Source organism: Coregonus clupeaformis, chromosome 26 (genome assembly GCF_020615455.1).
Source record: "Coregonus clupeaformis isolate EN_2021a chromosome 26, ASM2061545v1, whole genome shotgun sequence".
NCBI lineage: Eukaryota > Metazoa > Chordata > Actinopteri > Salmoniformes > Salmonidae > Coregonus > Coregonus clupeaformis.
In genome coordinates this window covers 35749071-35770869 of record NC_059217.1, presented here as the reverse complement: position 1 = coordinate 35770869, position 21799 = coordinate 35749071, and the positions used below count along the sequence as shown (strand labels likewise).

Sequence of the window (21799 nt, the reverse complement as noted above, 5' to 3'; positions counted from 1 at the left end):
TATTTTTCTCTTCTGAAGTTTTTGTCAATTTGTGTTTAATGGAAGGATATCTGAGCAGAGGCATTGGAGGCTACATTGACAGTAGGAGACGATATTCAAATCAAATCAAATCAAATGTTATTTGTCACAATACAGTATTCTATAATATTCTGCCATTGACTAAGGCTACTGACTACAGCAATAGAGAATGACAGACAGACGGCCCTTTAGCGCCGTTGCGTGTTGACTTTGGTCATGAATGAAAGACTCAAATGTAATGTAATGAATGGTTTTACTCTGAAACCATAAAGCAGATATATGTATGCTGTGTCTGTGTTAACCTGGGTGTGTTCCAATGTCAGGAAAATAAAAGCACAAGGCAGGGTGTTGGTCAACAGGACTGCTCCTGGGGGGGGGGGGAGGGGGACTAGTACAGAGAGACCCTGCATAGAAGGGCATGTATGAGTGGAAATAAGAAACAAACGATTGAGTCTTTTAATATTTTAGAGGGTTCCATTACATTTTCACTGAGATTTTGCTTTTAGAAAACCACGAATCCGCATGCTCGTGCCAGACCAAGGTGTCTATCGGTTGTGATTTACAATTTCGGGCATCGCGCACACATTTAAAACTTGGCATCCTGAGGGCCAGAGCTGGATCTGTTAACGTTGATTCAAGAAAGATGGCACCCTTGGGGAATTGGTAACTGGTCTTATTAATGCCAGGGGTTCTATGTATCAAGCGTCTCAGAGTTGGAGCTCTGATTTAAAGGCGCAATGCAGCCATTGTTCTCTCAATATCAAATCATTTCTGGGTAACAATTAAGTACCTTACTGGGATTTTTTTAATAAAAAGAAACAAAAATGGCTTCTTAGCAAGAGCAACTTCTCAAGCAAGAATTTAGCTAGGACTGTCTGGGAGTGGTCTGAGTGGGGAGAGGAAACCTATCTGTTATTGGCACAGAGGTTTGGAACTCTCTTTCTTATTGATCTGTTAACTAATTTACCGCCTGGTGATGTCACCAGGCAGGACGAAACTCCATCCCACCAAAACAGGCTGTGTAATTTCATGTGGTCTTTTCAAACAGCTCTTACACTGAAAGGGCATTATCATACTTTTCTAAATGTCACAGTATTATTCCACCCTCATAGTGTGGAAATATATACACTGCTCAAAAAAATAAAGGGAACACTTAAACAACACAATGTAACTCCAAGTCAATCACACTTCTGTGAAATCAAACTGTCCACTTAGGAAGCAACACTGATTGACAATACATTTCACATGCTGTTGTGCAAATGGAATAGACAACAGGTGGAAATTATAGGCAATTATCAAGACACCCCCAATAAAGAAGTGGTTCTGCAGGTGGTGACCACAGACCACTTCTCTGTTCCTATGCTTCCTGGCTGATGTTTTGGTCACTTTTGAATGCTGGCGGTGCTTTCACTCTAGTGGTAGCATGAGACGGAGTCTACAACCCACACATGTGGCTCAGGTAGTGCAGCTCATCCAGGATGGCACATCAATGCGAGCTGTGGCAAGAAGGTTTGCTGTGTCTGTCAGCGTAGTGTCCAGAGCATGGAGGCGCTACCAGGAGACATGCCAGTACATCAGGAGACGTGGAGGAGGCCGTAGGAGGGCAACAACCCAACAGCAGGACCGCTACCTCCGCCTTTGTGCAAGGAGGAGCAGGAGGAGCATTGCCAGAGCCCTGCAAAATGACCTCCAGCAGGCCACAAATGTGCATGTGTCTGCTCAAACGGTCAGAAACAGACTCCATGAGGGTGGTATGAGGGCCCGACGTCCACAGGTGGGGGTTGTGCTTACAGCCCAACACCGTGCAGGACGTTTGGCATTTGCCAGAGAACACCAAGATTGGCAAATTCGCCACTGGCGCCCTGTGCTCTTCACAGATGAAAGCAGGTTCACACTGAGCACATGTGACAGACGTGACAGAGTCTGGAGACGCCGTGGAGAACGTTCTGCTGCCTGCAACATCCTCCAGCATGACCGGTTTGGCGGTGGGTCAGTCATGGTGTGGGGTGGCATTTCTTTGGGGGGCCGCACAGCCCTCCATATGCTCGCCAGAGGTAGCCTGACTGCCATTAAGTACCGAGATGAGATCCTCAGACCCCTTGTGAGACCATATGCTGGTGCGGTTGGCCCTGGGTTCCTCCTAATGCAAGACAATGCTAGACCTCATGTGGCTGGAGTGTGTCAGCAGTTCCTGCAAGAGGAAGGCATTGATGCTATGGACTGGCCCGCCCGTTCCCCAGACCTGAATCCAATTGAGCACATCTGGGACATCATGTCTTGCTCCATCCACCAACGCCACGTTGCACCACAGACTGTCCAGGAGTTGGCGGATGCTTTAGTCCAGGTCTGGGAGGAGATCCCTCAGAAGACCATCCGTCACCTCATCAGGAGCATGCCCAGGCGTTGTAGGGAGGTCATACAGGCACGTGGAGGCCACACACACTACTGAGCCTCATTTTGACTTGTTTTAAGGACATTACATCAAAGTTGGATCAGCCTGTAGTGTGGTTTTCCACTTTAATTTTGAGGGTGACTCCAAATCCAGACCTCCATGGGTTGATAAATTTGATTTCCATTGATAATTTTTGTGTGATTTTGTTGTCAGCACATTCAACTATGTAAAGAAAAAAGTATTTATTCATTCAGATCTAGGATGTGTTGTTTAAGTGTTCCCTTTATTTTTTTGAGCAGTGTATATAAAACACAGGAAAATCACGTTTTTGACTGCACTGGGCCTTTAAGATCATTTTTGTATTTTGATCACAATGAATAAGATCACGTGGATGAATAAGATCACGTGGATAGGGGGGACCTGATCCTAGATCAGCATTCTTACTCTGAGATGATTGATACATACGGCCACAGGTTCATTACAATACATATTATAGATGTACAGTACTCTACATAGGATGTGGACTTTGCTACCAAGTATTGATTCAGCAAGTTTTGATTAACTTTCCCCTGCCACCCATCCCGCAAGCGGTCAGCTTTCAACACACTCTCGACCAGGCCCTCCATTCACTAGGGGCCAGATTAATTGGTCCTCGCAATAGGTCGGGACTCCTTTACCAATAAGGTAAATACATAGAGGTCCCATTGCAACACACTGTTGACGACAACCTAACTTTCCATTGAATGCAGCTCCTTTGGTTTTGAAGTGTTTTATTGATAAATCACCAAACACACAATATACGCACAATTGACGCAGCCACCATACACAATATCTGCTTCCTTCACAAGTTCCTTCATCGTATCATGAAATTACCCCCAGTTGCATCTGATGCGATGCCATGATGCAGTGAATTAATAGTGTTATTTGTTAGCCACCTTGCAACCGCCCAAAGAGTAACCCCATAATGGACGCAATGCTGAAGTTCATTTCCTCATTCCCTCCCCACAGAAATCCATTTATGGGATCGGTATGACAGGAAACACAACTGCTTTTCTTGTCATTAGTGCACTAGCTGACAAAATTGGCCCGTTTTTGGTGTGGCTGACTGGTTGCTAGTGAACGTTTCTATTTCGGGAAAAGGGAGGGGAATGGGGGAATCTCTGTGGAGAAAGCAGGGCCTGTGTGTGCCTGCATTCCAACATGTCTGAATGACAGTAACCTCTGTTTAGGCCGCTCAATCACCATTTAACGAGGGCCCAGACTTACCAATGAAAAACGTATTGATCTATGCATCCCAAATGGCACCCTATTCCCTTTATAGTGCACTAGAGTTGGGAAAAGTAGTGCACTATATATGGAATAGGGTGCCATTTGGGATGCAGTCTCTGTGGAACACGGTAGTAGGAAGAGGACTTATTATGTTTGGGATTCAGTGGAGGCTGCTGAGGGGAGGACGGCTCATAATAATGGCTGGAACGGAACAAATGGAATGGCATCAAACACCTGGAAACCATGTGTTTCATGTATTTGATACCATTCCACCTATTCCACTCCAGCCGTTACCACGAGCCCATGATCCCCAATTAAGATGCCACCAACCTCCTGTGTTGGGATGGTCTGTAGAGTTCAGCCTGTTGGACCAAATTGGTGCTGTACTGACCTCCTTTTCCTCATTCTACTAACTCACCTCATGCTTGTTGGGATTGTCCAGGAGACCAAGAAGATCTCTATTTTTTATCCGTCTCTCTCTCGCTCTCTCCTTTCTCTCTCTAGCTCCCTCTCTTTCTGGCATTTCCCACTTCCTCAGCTCACTTCAGCAGGAATTGCTGAAGATTTTACACCCAATTGGGTGAAGCAGAGGCGTTTGTTGCCACCGTCGTCGCTCCACAAGTGGCAGAGGGGACTCGGGCTGCTGAATGGCGCTTTGTGTATTCCTAAGAGGGGCCTTCGCTCTCCCTCTCATCTGTCACAGACAGGTCCCTGTGTCTCCATGCTCCACAATGGCCAATTGTTTCTCCAGAATAGCCAGGTTTCCAGGTTCCAGGAGAGAAGTAGTGAATGATGAACTCCTGCCAAATTCCGACCCCCTTTTTCTTTCACTTGAGCTCACAAAGGGATTATAAATTACCCTGGACTTTTTGGGGGAGTTAAAATGCTCCCCTGTCCTTCTCCTCCAGCAAACAATGTCCATTGATATTGGTTGGGGGAGAGGGTTTTTGGAACTACATCACCCAAAAGGCTTTTAGACATTTTCTATGGTGAGTCGGAAAAAACTACATTGACCAGAAGCACCCCAAATGTAGAACCGTGAGAAGACAATATGCCCCCTTGGCCTCATTGTGGAAAGAAAACTTTGACTACATGCAGCTGTTTTGTATCCAGCAATGAAATTAGATTGTTTTGTTGCAGCTCCTTGTTTTAGTGGAATATCAGCAGTCCTTTTTCTTAACATTTGACTCTGTCTCACAGTGTCTGGTCTGTTTGCTTATCAATCTTGTAATCTCTTGTGTAATGGAGATACAATGCATTTGATACGTTGGCTCGACTTTCCAAGAAACTTCCTAGACTTCAAGGGAAGCGATTTGTTCCAATACTCTAATAATGTATCAACTGGAAACGTGCGGTGGTCATTCGGGGATGTTGGCCTAGGTTGGCCTAGTCGGTAATCATGTGAAAAAGATGAATAGAGTGTTTTGTTTGGACCACTGTCTAATCATGGGCTCATCAGTCCCTCCAGGAAGCCATACTCATTATTTTGTTGGGCTCCCGGCGGGAATGATTTCTACTTCAGGGAAAATGTCTACCGCCGCCTCGACTGTAATCACTCAATTTCTACTTTCCTCTCCTGAGGCATCCTCCAGGCAAACTGTAGTAATATTTAGTTTACAGTGAAGTAATGGCTGACGTCTCCAGGTGTTTCTCAGTCTCTTTCTATCTGTGTGCCTCATCAGATGTGTATCAACAGCCGTTTCACCAAGCTAAGTGGAGTAGAGGTGTGTGTAGATGGGAGTTTACTTCATTCATGGTCCTTTGTGGCCAGATCTAGATACTGTGTAGAACTATTGATGTCCTGGTCATCTTTCATCACATATCATCTGCAATTGTTATAGCTAGGTGACCTTAGTGTCCATTTGAAGACTAAACAGCAATGCATTGTTGATATTGTAGTATATTTTGCCACTATTGCCTCACTCAATCATACTGGACCATATATTGCCATTGAAATTTATATTTTCTGTGATTGGGTCTGGCTAATTCTAACTAATCACATGCAGTCTGTTGGTCTCGCTAACGCTAACAAACAGCTCGGGGTCTGTTGCGTGATGAAACTTGATCAGTGGCAGCGATTTATGAGGTCCAGGCATTCCGGGCCATATGAGATCTCAGTTTCTAAGAAGCTAGCTAACTCTTAAGCCCCCATAAACAGGCAGCAATATTGTCAGCTAAATATATCCCCCCTTCTTTCTTCTCTTCTTTTTCCTCCACCCCTCCGCTTCCCCCATTCCCCCCTTCTTCGTCTTTCTCCTGGGGGGTGTGGTGGTGAGATTGTGACTGTTGGGTCAAGGAAGGCTTAGTTTCGCAACGCGCTTATCTATTTGCGAATTATGATTGTTGTCTGTAGTCAGTAGCCATATGGGTCTATATGTGAACTCTTCTAGTATGACTGTCTGTCTGTCTCTTTCTGCCATCTCTATTCTGCTAAGCAGGGGGCATGAACGTTCATATAGCTAACTCTGACTGGTGGGCCAGACTATCTGGCTCCTTGCATGAAGGATTGTGATTTTGTATGGAATGGCATTGGGAGTTGGCACACAGTTTTTTGTTTTTGTTTGTGTACAGTTTGTGTGCTAGTCTATGGGCCTAGGTTCGGTGCATATTCCATATCAGTTACTTACTAACCTTTGCCTGCTCATATATTTTTTTACATCATATGATACACACCAGATGATGTCATCAGTTTCTCCGGATGATGTCATCAGAAACACTTATCTTTTTCTATCTCTTTGACTACAAAACATAGAAACCCGCCATTTTCACGTATGTTGACATTGCGGTGGTGCTGGAGAGGATGAATTTGATGTTGAAAAAGGGTGCATTTTCCATTTAAAGGAAAACTCCACCCAAAAACTAGCTTTTGATATTTGTTTCATTAGTCCATTGTTGATATAGTCACAAAATGTTTTCCATGTCGCCAATCAAGTTTTCAAGATATAGAACTTTCATAATACAGAAATACAGCCGGTAGGGTCAGAACTGGTGTCAGATGTCATCTATGCAAGGACGGCCATATGACATTATGCAAGGGACCTCTTCTGTCCAAGTTTGGCTTTTAATCATTTCACACCCTTTGAACACAGACACATATGTAAGCATACACGTACACACAAACACACACGGAAGCACACACACATGTGTGCACACGTACACACACACACACACACACACGTGCACAAACACAAGTACACACGCACACGCACACACTGCTAGTGCTGACCCTGTCCCCGCTCCCCAGGTTTCCTTTCAGCACTTATGATGTATAATGTTCTCCAGTTGAGAGTTACAGACCCCCCACCTCTGATCCACTGTATATGCTCCTATCAAATCACTGTGGACACCTGCTACTGTGGGAGTCACTCTCAATTCCCCCTCCCCCCTATTTTTTTCTCTTTCTCTAACTCGCTTCTTTCACTCCCTTTCCTTCCCATTTAATCACATTCTCTCGCTAGCTTTCTTTCTCAACTTCTCTCTCTCTCTCTCTCTCTCTCTCTCTCTCTCCCTGTCTTAGATAGTTGAGTAATGGTTAGATTTACGTGTTAGGGGGCCCAGGAGATGGAATACTTCAGAGATAAACTATCCTGCGTGATTTATGGAGTGCTAATACTGAAGTGGCGATCAATTTTACTTTTTAGAAACTGAGGTTGGTTCTCGTTGGCGTAAAACACAACTCTCATGTTCCCACCTTTTAATCCCATTTGAGTTCTGATTCTCCAAACTTCTCCTCAAGTGTGCACTTGTACACTCTCTGTCATTGATTTAATATCATAGGATCGATGTAACCATTATACCATTGTCAAATTCATGACAGGAAGTTTGCAAGTGTACACTTTGGGAGAAGTGGAGAATAAGCATGCAGCTTTTGTATTGGCAATGAACACTATACAATATGGAGTTTTGAGGGGTTTTGTGTGTAAAGTAATTGCAGCAAATTATTTATTGACATGGTAAGGTCAGTTGGAGGAAGTACAGGTTTACACAGAAACCCACTTGAATCAAGCCCAATGTATTTTCACTGCTGCAAGGTGATTCGTGATCTACAAGTGATACAGATGTAGGATCTTAATTTGATCGCTCTTTTGTTGCTAAGACTTTTCCTGCACCACAGGAAATGCAGATGAGCTTTGTAATTTACATAAATACTGAAGACGTGCACTAACACATGATATTAACAGTATTGCACTTTTCATGTAGCCTACTTTTGCCCAGCTAATAGCCTAACCACCGATCAAGCAACATTATGGACTAAATGTTCAAATCCTGTTGCTGCAGTATTATTTTACTTGGCTCAACGTGCTCTAGCGACTTCTTGTGGAGGGCTGGGCGTCTGCCGGCTGTTGGGTGGTGTTTCCTCCGACACATTGGTGCAGCTGGCTTCCGGGTTAAGCGGGCGGGTGTTAAGAAGCGCGGTTTGGCGGGTCATGTTTCGGAGGACGCATGGCTCGACCTTCGCCGAGCCCATTGGGGAGTTGCAGCGATGAGACAAGATCGCAATTGGATATCACAACAAAAAAAACGACATTAAAGACAGGCACTGGAGAAGGTTTGCAGTGTAGGCTTGCTTGTCTTCCTAATGATTGACCTCAATACTCGACTTCTAGGAATCAGTAGGTGATGGAATCACACCACTGATAAACACCCAAACTCTGATGTGGGTTTTTTAACTCCATGCCATCTGCCAACGGCAACATAAGCTTAATCAAAGCAAACTTTATTTATAGAGCAACATTTGTTACAGGGGAGGCATTTCAAAGTGCTTAACAAATAAAACAAAACAAGGGGAGGAAAATAAAAACAAGGAAGTCTTCCTGTAGTTCACCATTCCTCCATCACACTTCTATCCATCAGTGTGATTGTAATGTAGAAGAAAAGGTATTTTGTACACACACGTGTGTGTACGTGTGTGTATGTGTGTACGTAAGTGTGTGTGTGTGTGTGTGCTCGCCTGTACATGGACATGTTTAACTATACTTGAAGACCAGAAGTCCCCACAAGAATAGTAAACAAACAGAAATTTGACCAACTGGGGGCATTTTGTCGGTCCCCACAAGGAACAAATATATTGTGTTAGGGAAAATAGGATTTTGAATGGGAATCAATTGTGTGTCCCCACAAGGTTAGTTAAACAAGACTGTGTGTGTGTGTTTTCTTGTCTTTTTCTTGCAGTGTGAGAGCATTCTACAGTATCATCCCACCATCTAATCCTGCTAGTCAGTGTTATGGGGTGTTTCGTGGTTTTTCCCCAACAGGTGCATAACAGAATGGATACAGATATGAATGAACGTCGAAGAAAGTCATACATTTTTTCATAGTTTCCTTATAGAATGATGTCTTCCAAGCAAGCCACACCTCCGTTTCCCCCAGCGACAGAGGAAGAGGATGCAATGGGTGAGGACAATGTGGGCTGGGCAAATGAGGACAGAGAAAGCCAGGACCAGCCGTCCATGCCCGCTCTGCACGGCAAACCCCTCCCAGAGGAGTACCAGCCAATCAGAGACAGCCAGCCTGAGTCAGTATGGGAGAGAATAGGCTCTACTCAGACGGTGAGACACACGGACTCACACACACACACACACACTTCATCAGATTGACACTGTCACTGATCCCCATTACAGAGGAATCTTCCTCTTTAAGACAAATGCCTCTTGGAACAGTTTCAAGGACGTCTTTAGATGTCTCTGTTAGCCAAAGCCCCTTGTGTTTGTAACATAAGCCATCTCAAGTTCTTGGAGATCCCCCCCACTCTGTAAGAGGAGGAGACAACATTCAGAAATAAAAAACCTCTGGTCAGGCCACCTGTGCTAGAGTGTGTGCTGAGGGACAATGTCGGTTCACTATTCAAAACAGTTTGTCTGCGTCCCAAATGACACCTTATTCTCTATATAGTGCACTACTGTCCTCAAATTGAATACATTTTGATTTGATTTGATTTTTGACAACGGCCCATAGGGCTCTGGTAAAAAGTAGTGGATTATATGGAATAGGGTGCCATTTGGGACACATTCTATCACTGTGCTACAGTATTACTTGCCCATGAATGCCCTTTGACCTATGATGTCATAAGTATACAGATGTAGGATTTTAATTGGATCTCCCTGTTTCAGGAGAACGTTCCTGCAATGCAGGAAATGTAAAACTTGTAGTATATTTGAGGTTTAAAAAGGCTTCTGAAGTTTGTCATTTCCACTTTGAAATTTCAGACTTTGATTTTCTCTTATGAAAAATGATTCAACCCCTTACAATAATGTCCATTAATTACAATCCACATAATAATTAACATTTCCTGTAGCTGCGGGATTCTTTTCCTGCCGTAGCAAACTGGCTCAAATTAAGATCCTACATCTGTAGCACCTAACTTCATAATAATAGCTAAAAGACTACAAATAAATGTAGTTCTGGACTGAGAGACTGTTAGCACAAGGCAGATATGTTAGCTGATGGAAGGAAGATGTAAGTTGCCTTTATTTAATGTCACAAAAAGTCCTACAAAAAACATGGCTCATTCACTCGCCCCAAATGGCCATAGTCAGTCCTGTGGGATTTTGCTTTGCTGTACGGTCAGAGTTGGCTCTTTTTAACCTGAAAAGCACAGCTATCTCCATGCATGACAGGTGTGTACCTCTTACCCTTGCCCCACAGGCTATGACCTGTGGCATTCTTCTGTATTGAGTTTAATTTGTCGATCACAAGATGGAGGGAGTGGATATCTGTAACCGTGTTCTTGGTACAGGCCCAAAAGGGGACTGCCTTTGTAGCAAAACCCATGAGTTATGGACTTGTCCCAAATTGCACCGTATTCCCTATATAGTGCACTACTTTTGACTAAAGGCCCTATGGGTAGTGCACTACATAGGGAAAAGGAAGCCATTTGGGATGCAGATATCAACTTGGCCTTTCCCCACTGCCGTGCCAAGGTGTCATACTCTGGCTGCCAATACAGGAGTCTAGATTCTGCTGTAAGATGATTTAAACAACAACACCCACAGCAGCAACAACCACAAACATTAGTCAATAGAGAGGTGGTGAAAAGTAAAAAGTAAAAAGCAGTTATAGAAATAGGGATTGTAGTTGAAGTTACACTTTACTTTGTGGTGAGTTAGTTATTAGTTGACGTAATGTCCAGTAATAATTAGTTGAAGTAATGGCCATAAAAGCTAAAAAAAAAAAAAAGTCATAGTAATTCCAAACCCCCCTGTTGTATTTGTTCCTACAGGACAATAGTAGCAGCAAGGGCTGTTCCTTGTACTCCTACCGGAATAACTCTACCTCTCCACCAAAGCCTGAGGAGTGTTCCCGGGAGCGGGGCGAGCAGCTAGGCGGATCTGCCTTTGGAACACCGGAGCGCCGCAAAGGAAGCCTGGCCGACGTGGTGGACACACTGAAACAGAAGAAACTGGTGGAGCTGACAAAGACAGAGCAGGACGGTAGGAGAAGGCCTATACCCCCTGTGTGTGTACGTGTGTGTGCTCGCCTGTACATGGACATGTTTAACTATACTTGAAGACCAGAAGTCCCCACAAGAATAGTAAGCAAACAAAAATTTCACCAATTGGGGACATTTTGTCGGTCCCCACAAGGAAAAAAGGTATTGTGTTAGGGTTAGAATGTTATGCTTAGAATTAGGGTTAGGTTTTTAAAGGTTAGGGTTAGGAGTTAGGTTTAGGGTTAGGGTTAAGGTTAGGTTTTGGGGTAAGGGTTAGGGTTAGAGTTAGGTTAGCGGTTAGGGAAAATAGGATTTTGAATGGGAATCAATTGTGTGTCCCACAAAGTTAGTTAAACAAGACTGTGTGTGTGCAAGCTCTCCTGTATCAAATCAAATCAAATTGTATTGGTCACATACATGTGTTTAGCAGATGTTATTGCGGGTGTAGCAAAATTATTGTGTTTCTAGCTCCGACAGTGCAGTAATATCTAACAATTTCACAACATATACCCAATACACACAAATCTATATAAAGCAATGGAATTAAGAATATATAAATATATGGACAAGCAAGCGGCATAGACTAAGATACAGTAGAGTAGTATAGAGTACAGTTTATACATATGAGATGAGTAATGCAAGATATGTAAACATTATTAAAGTGACTAGTGTTCAATTTATTAAAGTGGCTAGTGAAGGCTATTTAACAGTATGATGGCCTTGAGATACAAGCTGTTTTTCATTCTCTCGGTCCGAGCTTTGATGCACCTGTACTGACCTTGCCTTCTGGATGATAATGGGGTGAACAGGCAGTGGCTCGGGTGCTGTAGGTGTCCTGGAAGGCGGGTAGTTTGCCCCCGGTGATGCATTGGGTAGACCATACCACCATCTGGAGAGCCCTGCGGTTGCGGGCGGTGCAGGTGCCGTACCAGGCGGTGATACAGCCCGACAGGATGCTCTCAACACTGTCTGTGTGGGTGGACCATTTCAGTTTGTCAGTGATGTGTACGCCGAGGAACTTGAAGCTTTCCACCTTCTCCACTGCTGTCCCGTCGATGGTGGATAGGGGGGTACTCCCTCTGCTGTTTCCTGAAGTCCACGATCATCTCCTTTGTTTTGTTGACGTTGAGTGAGAGGTCATTTTCCTGGCACCACACTCCCAGAGCCCTCACCTCCTCCCTGTAGGCTGTCTCGTCATTGTTGGTAATCAAGCCTACTACTGTTGTGTCGTCTGCAAACTTGATGATTGAGTTCGAGGCGTGCTTGGCCACGCAGTCATGGGTGAACAGGTAGTACAGGAGGGGGCTGAGCACGCACCCTTCTGGGGCACCAGTGTTGAGGATCAGCGAAGTGGAGATGTTGTTTCCTACCTTCACCACCTGGGGGCGGCCCGTCAGGAAGTCCAGGACCCAGTTGCACAGGGCGGGGTTCAGACCCAGGGCCCCGAGCTTAATGATGAGCTTGGAGGGTACTATGGTGTTGAATGCTGAGCTATAGTCAATGAACAGCATTCTTACATAGGTATTCCTCTTGTCCAGATGGGATAGGGCAGTGTGCAGTGTGATGGCGATTGCATCGTCTGTGGATCTAAGTGCGTGCTGGTGCACATATGTATGCGTACAGCGTGCGTACAGTATGTTTAGCTTTTCCTTTGTGTCTATGTCCTCTTCAGAGGAACTTTGAACCATTCAATTACAAGTGACAGATCCCCCACCCATAGATCATAGATCTGTGAGAAGTGAAATCACTAATTTCCCTTTTCTCCCCCTCAGATCTGGCTCCTCACATCAGGCCAGTGGTTGACTCCCACTGCATGCCCCTGCATGCTCCTGTACCCCACAGCTATGGAGATCTTACATCTCTCTGTACTGCTATGCTACACATGGTAATTGTCGTGATATCAGAGGCCCCACTGATCTATCGTCTTAATGCATCACTTTGTTATTGATATGGTACAGTGTAGAGTAGTGATCTCTAGAGCCAGATAGCCAAAGGCATCACAGCTACATCACAGAATTCACTGTACTGTAGATAGTCTTTGGTTTACTGTGAGTGAGCCACATTCTGTCTGTTTGTGGGTGTGTGTGGGTGTGTGTGTGTGCGTGCGCGTTCAGCATACCATTATATCACTATTGTGTCATCCTCCTGTCTAACAGAAGGGATGTACATCAATGCTAAGGCAGGGAGACAAAGCACACAGAGCTGAGAGTGTCTTGAAGCAGTGTCAGCATTCCCCCATCAGTTTTTTGTCAATTTGTTTGTCTTTCATTTTTTACTCCCATACAGGGGATACATTTGACTGAGGTGCCCCTCTTGGCCAGGTCTCCCTTGGGTAAGAGGTCTTCTGACCTCACTGTGAATAAGGTTAAATACAGGTTAAATATAGATATTTTTTATAATATAAATAGTATTCATAGGTATAAAATTATATTAATTCATATCATCAAAACACTCATCTACTGTAACGTCCCAAATGACCCTCTGTTCTGTTCCTATACAGTGGGGAAAAAAAGTATTTAGTCAGCCACCAATTGTGCAAGTTCTCCCACTTAAAAAGATGAGAGAGGCCTGTAATTTTCATCATAGGTACACGTCAACTATGACAGAAAAACTGAGAAAAAGAAATCCAGAAAATCCCATTGTAGGATTTTTTATGAATTTATTTGCAAATTATGGTGGAAAATAAGTATTTGGTCACCTACAAACAAGCAAGATTTCTGGCTCTCACAGACCTGTAACTTCTTCTTTAAGAGGCTCCTCTGTCCTCCACTCGTTACCTGTATTAATGGCACCTGTTTGAACTTGTTATCAGTATAAAAGACACCTGTCCACAACCTCAAACAGTCAGACTCCAAACTCCACAATGGCCAAGACCAAAGAGCTGTCAAAGGACACCAAAAACAAAATTGTAGACCTGCACCAGGCTGGGAAGACTGAATCTGCAATAGGTAAGCAGCTTGGTTTGAAGAAATCAACTGTGGGAGCAATTATTAGGAAATGGAAGACATACAAGACCACTGATAATCTCCCTCGATCTGGGGCTCCACGCAAGATCTCACCCCGTGGGGTCAAAATGATCACAAGAACGGTGAGCAAAATCCCAGAACCACACGGGGGGACCTAGTGAATGACCTGCAGAGAGCTGGGACCAAAGTAACAAAGCCTACCATCAGTAACACACTACGCCGCCAGGGACTCAAATCCTGCAGTGCGAGACGTGTCCCCCTGCTTAAGCCAGTACATGTCCAGGCCCGTCTGAAGTGCATTTGGATGATCCAGAAGAGGATTGGGAGAATGTCATATGGTCAGATGAAACCAAAATATAACTTTTTGGTAAAAACTCAACTCGTCATGTTTGGAGGACAAAGAATGCTGAGTTGCATCCAAAGAACACCATACCTACTGTGAAGCATGGGGTTGGAAACATCATGCTTTGGGGCTGTTTTTTCTGCAAAGGGACCAGGACGACTGATCCGTGTAAAGGAAAGAATGAATGGGGCCATGTATCGTGAGATTTTGAGTGAAACCCTCCTTCCATCAGCAAGGGCATTGAAGATGAAACGTCGCTGGGTCTTTCAGCATGACAATGATCCCAAACACACCGCCCGGGCAACAAAGGAGTGGCTTCGTAAGAAGCATTTCAAGGTCCTGGAGTGGCCTACCCAGTCTCCAGATCTCAACCCCATAGAAAATCTTTGGAGGGAGTTGAAAGTCTGTGTTGCCCAGCGACAGCCCCAAAACATCACTGCTCTAGAGGAGATCTGCATGGAGGAATGGGCCAAAATACCAGCAACAGTGTGTGAAAACCTTTTGAAGACTTACAGAAAACGTTTGACCTGTGTCATTGCCAACAAAGGGTATATAACAAAGTATTGAGAAACTTTTGTTATTGACCAAATACTTATTTTCCACCATCATATGCCAATAAATTCATTAAAAATCCTACAATGTGATTTTCTGGATTTTTTTTTCTCATTTTGTCTGTCATAGTTGACGTGTACCTATGATGAAAATTACAGGCCTCTCTCATCTTTTTAAGTGGGAGAACTTGCACAATTGGTGGCTGACTAAATACTTTTTTTCCCCACTGTACATGCTTTAATGGCCATGGTGAAATGTACAGTAACGGTACGTTGTTAACAAAAAACAAAAAAATCCACTCCTAATTAGTAGGACTGGAGTCCCCAAGGACCCACCAGTCGCATTGATCGTACTGGGAGCACTTAACCAAGGCAGAAGGAATTAGACAAACCCAAACACTGCAGTGTAGATTAGGATTCATCCATCCATCTATTTTAACCATCCATCTATTCATCCATCCATTGGCTACAAGTAACATCTCTCCGTTTTAGCTCCCTATTTGAAGTCTAAGATCATGATGAAATGAATTACAGTTACAGCGATGATTCCTAATTGCACTTTACTCTAACCGTTAGAATTTCAGTCCTTCACTCGTTGTATATTAAATATTGTTGATGATGCGTTTCATTTACGTTTTTGGCATTTGACCCTGCCCAGTTGGGTTCATTTTATGTAATGTGTTTGGCTTAAGAGAGCAGGAGATCAATAAATCACTAAGGCTGAGAGACTTCTACATTAATGCATTGATTGGCTCTGCGAACATCTCTCCACAAATTCGAATGCAGCCATAAACGTATACTGTAGATCCAGATTGATGTGGATTGAAGTGCTGCTACGTCTCTTCACAGAAACCCATCTCTAAAACTACTGTACCTTGTTTCCTTTTTTCTTCCTTTATCTTCCTTTTTCTTTTTTGAAGGGTTCACTTTTTAAGAACACTCGGCATTTCATAATTTTAGGCACCTACGTTTTTGGCATTCTTCTCCCATTCAGAGCGTTTTATCTGACATTTTCTAAATTCTGACCCATTCCCCTTGACCTGTTCTGCGATTATTCGTAAAAAAAATATTAAGGTCATTACTTTTGTAGCTATGCTTCTATTTTGGTTTTAAATTGTTTCGATTTATGAAGAAGTAACATACGCCTTGTTAATTTTGCTATGGACATTGCCTTATTCATACAGGTTTCTAAAGACAGAGAACAAGGGAGTCTTTATAGCTGGGTGTGTAGAGGCATCATTGTAAAAAGGCAGATGTGGTAGGGTAGAGTGGGGTAAGTTGAGCCATCCTTGTTTCTCGGAAACCATAGACAAAAGTAATCATTTGACAAAATATTTAGGAAGAGGTCATTATTTCATGGAGTATGTGAATGGAAGAAACCACATGGAAAAAAGTGGTAAGCAAGTTAGCTCCAAAAAACAGATTTTCACCATGTCAAATGAATATATTGTGTTAGAGGTTTCATGATGCTTGTATCTAATTTAATAATTTAAAATTTTTATACGTCAGTTGGGGTCTCTATAAGCTTCAATATGAGGTCCTAAACCTAGTTTGAAAGTGCATACTTGTAGCTGTGTGGGCTAATATAGTCAAAATGTTTGCCTTGCAAAATGCTGGGTTGTTTGGTTGACCCAACTGCTGGGTTGCAGGCGTTGGGTCACTTAGCTGGGTTGTTTTCTTTGCTGGGTTATTGATGCTGGGTGTTGGGTTATTGGTGCTTGGTTATTAAGATATGACCCAGCGGGTCAGGTCAGAAGACTGGAGTTGTAGTTTTGTAGGGGCGTGGCTTTCAGATAGTTATTTTTAGCCACCCATGGGAGTATATGCCATTCCTGTTAATGTGTTTAGTTGCATAGTTATCACATATTAAGGTCAAACATTTATATTTTTGTAGCTTCGATGACATATACAGAAATGTATGAGTTTTCTAAAAGCCTATGTAAATCCCATTGTTGGGATATAATAAGGTGGTATACCTTATTATAATATGTAATAAATAATCTTAATATTATAGAAATTTGAATTTGCAGTATGAAAACTTAACATGATGAACAGGAATGACATTTAATCTCACAGGTGGCCAATAAGATAACTTTAGGATTATGTTCAAAAAGACCCAGCTGCTAGGTCAACCCATTATGAGAGTGAAAAATACCCAACTGAAGGTTAAATTAACCAATGTTTGGGTAATCCCAACAAAACAACATGTTGGGTTATTCATGCAACCCAACTGGCTAGGTCAAAATAACCCAACATGTGTTCTGTCCACTATTTAACCAGCTCTGGGTTACCAAATTATTTTTTGCCAATAGTTTTTTTTTCATTTGGGGTAAATTGAGCCAATGGCCATGGGGTAAGTTCAGCCAATGGTTGAGCCAATAGCAAGTTGAGCAAATGTAAGTGTTTTCTTCCCAGGCATAATGCAAGGCATTATCGCTGGAATATGAGGTAACAACAGGGCCTGGCCTATGTTAAAAGTGTTAAAAAAAAGTACAAAGTGTTTGTAAGGTGTTAAGCCTGTGTTAAAATGATTAAAATACAAAAAAGTGATTGCGATTGTGTTGAATTGTGTTTGCGAAATAAAGATAGACATGGTTTTAAAAATGTTGTTGTAATAGTTAATTCAGTACAGACATTTGTAGGCGGCTTAACTTACCCTGTCCCATGGCTCAACATACCCCATACATTGGACAAGCTATATATTCTGATTATTTTTAGGGATACACAACATCCTGAAATATATGTAGATATCCTTGTTAGAAAGAATACTATATTTCCCTTGACTGACTGATGCTGAATGTAAAAAAGGCTGAACTTACCCCACTCTCACCTAGTGCTGTACCAATTAAACAACTTTTAGCACCACAGAACTGTGTATTACTGGAAGGTTTTCAAATTAAATCAAATCAAATGTTATTTGTCACACGCGCGGAATACAACAGGTGTAGACCTTACCGTGAAATGCTTACTTACAAGCCCTTAACCAACAATGCAGTTCAAGAAATAGAGTCAAGAAAATATTTACTAAATAAAATGAAGTACAAAATAAAATAAAAAGTAACACAATAAAATTACATAACAATAATGAGGCTATATACAGGGGGTACCAGTACCAAGTCAATGTGCGGGGGTACAGGTTAGTCGAGGTAATTTGTACATGTGGGTAAGGGTAAAGTGACTATGCATAGATAATAAACAGTGAGTAGCAGCAGTAGCAGCATAAATACTCTGTTAAGTATTTATGCATAGTCACTTTAACTCTACCCACATGTACATATTACCTCAACTACCTCAACTAGCCGGTGCCCCCGCACATTGACTATGCAACGGTACCCCCCTGTATATATAGCCTCCCTACTGTCACTTTATTTTACTGTATATATAGCCTCCCTACTGTCACTTTATTTTACTTCTGCTCTTTTTTTCTCAACACTTTTTTGTTGTTGTTTTATTCTTACTTTTTTGTTTAAAATAAATGCACTGTTGGTTAAGGGCTGTAAGTAAGCATTTCACTGTAATGTCTGCACCTGTTGTATTCGGCGCATGTGACCAATAAAATTTGATTTGATTTAGTGTAAAAACAAAGAGGGGGAGGTCAATGTAAAGGAAGGCGGAGGAGGAAGGAAGGCCCTCAAAATTGTCAAATTGCCACCCTAGTCATAGACTGTTCTCTCTGCTACCGCACGGCAAGCGGTACCGGAGTGCCAAGTCTAGGTCCAAAAGACTTCTCAACAGCTTCTACCCCCAAGCCATAAGACTCCTGAACAGCTAATCATGGCTACCCGGACTATTTGCACTGCCCCCCCACCCCATCCTTTTACGCTGCTGCTACTCTGTTAATTATTTATGCATAGTCACTTTAACTCTACCCACATGTACATATTACTTCAACTACCTCAACTAGCCGGTGCCCCCGCACATTGACTCTGCACCGGGACCCCCCTGTATATGTAGCCTCCCTACTGTTATTTTATTTTACTTCTGCTCTTTTTTTCTCAACACTTTTGTTGTTGTTGTTTTATTATTATTTTTAAATAAATGCACTGTTGGTTAAGGGCTGTAAGTAAGCATTTCACTGTAATGTCTGCACCTGTTGTATTCAGCGCATGTGGCCAATAAAATTTGATTTGATTTGAAATAGTCCGGGTGGCCATTTTAATAATTTTTCAGCAGTCTTATAGCTTGGGGGTAGAAGCTGTTAAGGAGCCTTTTGGACCTAGACTTGGCGCTCCGATACCGCTTGCCATGCGGTAGCAGAGATAACAGTCTATGACTTGGGTGACTGGAGTCTTTGACAATTTCTTGGGCCTTCCTCTGACACGCCTAGTATATTGGTCCTGGATGGCAGGAAGCTTGGCTTCAGTGATGTATTGGGCCGTACGCACTACCCTCTATAGCGCCTTACGGTCGGATGCCAAGCAGTTGCCATACCAGGCGGTGATGCAACCGGTCAGGATGCTCTTGATGGTGCAGCTGTATAACTTTTTGACAATCTGGGGACCCATGCCAAATCTTTTCAGTCTCCTGAGGGAGAAATGGTGTTGTCATGCCCTCTTCACGACTGTCTTGGTGTGTTTGGACCATGATAGTTTGTTGGTGATGTGGACACCAAGGAACTTGAAACTCTCAACCCGCTCCACTACAGCCCCGTCGATGTTAATGGGGGCCTGTTCGTCCTCCTTTTCCTGTAGTCCTTTTCCTGTCTTGCTCACATTGAGGGAGAGGTTGTTGTCCTGGCATCCCACTGCCAAGTCTCTGACCTCCTCCCTATAGGCTGTCTCATTGTTGTCAGTGATCAGGCCTACCACTGTTGTGTCATCAGCAAACTTAATGATAGTGTTGGAGTCGTGCTTGGCCACGCAGTCGTGGGTGAACAGGGAGTACAGGAGGGGACTAAGGGAGAGGTTGAAAATGTCAGTGAAGACACTTGCCAGTTGGTCCACGCATGCTCTGAGTACAGACCCTGGTAATCCGTCTGGCCCCGCGGGCTTGTGAATGTTGACCTGTTTAAAGGTCTTGCTCACATCGGCTATGGAGAGCGTGATCACACAGTCGTCTGGAACAGCTGGTGCTCTCATGCATATTTAGGTGTTGCTTGCCTCGAAGCGAGCATAAAATGCAATTATCTCATCTGGTAGGCTCGCGTCACTAGACAGCTCGTGGCTGGGTTTCCCTTTGTAGTCCGTAATAGTTTGCAAGCCCTGCCACATCTGACGGGCGTCAGAGCCGGTGTAGTAGGATTCAATCTTAGTCCTGTATTGACACTTTGCCTGTTTGATGGTTCGTATGAAGGCATAGCAGGATTGTCCGGATTAGTGTCCTGCTCCTTGAAAGCGGCAGCTCTAGCCTTTAGCTCGGTGCAGATGTTGCTTGTAATCCATAGCTTCTGGTTGGGATGTGGACGTACGATGCACTTATTGATGAAGCCGGTGACTGAGGTGGTGTACTCCTCAATGCCATTGGATGAATCACGGAACATATTCCAGTCTGTGCTAGTAAAACAGTCCTGTAGCGTAGCATCCGTGTCATCTGACCACTTTCGTATTGAGCGAGTAACTGGTACTTCCTGCTTTAGTTTTTGCTTGTAAGCAGGAATCAGGAGGATTGAATTATGGTCAGATTTGCCAAATGGAGGGCGAGGGAGAGCTTTGTATGCATCTCTGTGTGTGGAGTAAAGTTGATCTAGAGTTTTTTTCCCGCTGGTTGCACATGCTGGTAGAAATTAGGTAAAACAGATTTAAGTTTGCCTGCATTAAAGTCCCCGGGCACTAGGAGCACCGCTTCTGTTTTGTGGCATGCACTGCTTTTACAGACTGCATAGAGTGGGTTGTATAATGAGCTACTGTTTGTCAGCTCACTGCTGCTAGTTAGAGGTCAAATAGGGGATGCTTATATTTGTCCTGTTTCACACATGTACAAGTGTGTAACCTGAACAAGTGTATGCTGTGAAATGTGTTTTTTGCATATCCCACTCTCCCTGATACACCCCCAGAGAGTGGGGTCTGGGCCATTATTGGCAGTGACCCTGGAGCAATTAGGGTTAAGTGCCTTGCTTAAGGGCAGATTGACAGATTTTTCACCTACTAGCCCGTGTTGGACAGAGGAGACTGTGTCCGTTTACCCGATTGTACAGTTGGTTTATGTTTTTTGAGTGAATTATTTTTATCCACAGAACTCGGTGAACAATGTACCCAGCATAAATATCTCCAAGTCTTTATTTATGTTGAAATGCCAGCATTATAAAAAGCACAAGAGACCCATAACTATCAAATTGATCTTAACATTGACAAAAACTCAATTGTTGAACAACAGGTGGGAAAGAGGGTTTGGAATGTAGAAATGTCCCAAGCGTAATAGGAGAAGAATGCATGGAACGTATGTAAAAGGTGGAGTGGTTCTTCATATAGGTGAAGGATGGGAAAGGAAGAAAATAAAAACTTACTTGAAAGAAACAGAGGAAAGAAATTAACTTACTTGAAAAGAAACTGAAAAGAAACGGACAAACCTACTGTATACATCAAGTTCCAGTCAAGAGAGTTTACATAGCGCTTCAATCCACATGGATCTGGATTCTTCTAGCCTGCTCATATGACTCTCAGCATTTTTGGTGAGGACGCTGTCACCAGGTGAAAATCATATTTGAACATGTCAATGGGCTGCATCTTAAATGGTACCCTATTTCTTATATAGTGCACTATTTTTGACCAGGGCCCAAGTCTGAACAAGTTGGAACCCTCATTAAACCCTCATCTCGTGTCGTTACTGATTATCACGAATAGTATAGCCAAAGCCTCCAGCGGCCCTGGCATCGGTACAGCACCCCCGTGCCAA

The 21799-nt window shown here is 43.3% G+C and overlaps 1 protein-coding gene across 4 annotated transcripts in view; it reads left to right on the top strand.

Annotated features, from left to right (window-relative positions):
* The window catches only part of LOC121540719 (transcription factor SOX-6), a 164448-nt gene that overhangs the window by 46263 nt on the left and 96386 nt on the right, over positions 1 to 21799 (top strand). For 2 of the 4 annotated variants that reach the window (XM_041849764.2, XM_041849763.2), the window contains exons 3-4: positions 8998 to 9228; positions 10899 to 11109. The exons of 1 other annotated variant lie outside the window; for it this stretch is intronic. In XM_041849764.2, the coding sequence (XP_041705698.1) occupies positions 9010 to 9228; positions 10899 to 11109 (430 nt within the window). In that variant the 5' untranslated portion in view covers positions 8998 to 9009. The remainder of the gene's footprint in view (positions 1 to 8997; positions 9229 to 10898; positions 11110 to 21799) is intronic. One more of the 4 variants, XM_041849765.2, reaches the window with a different exon arrangement.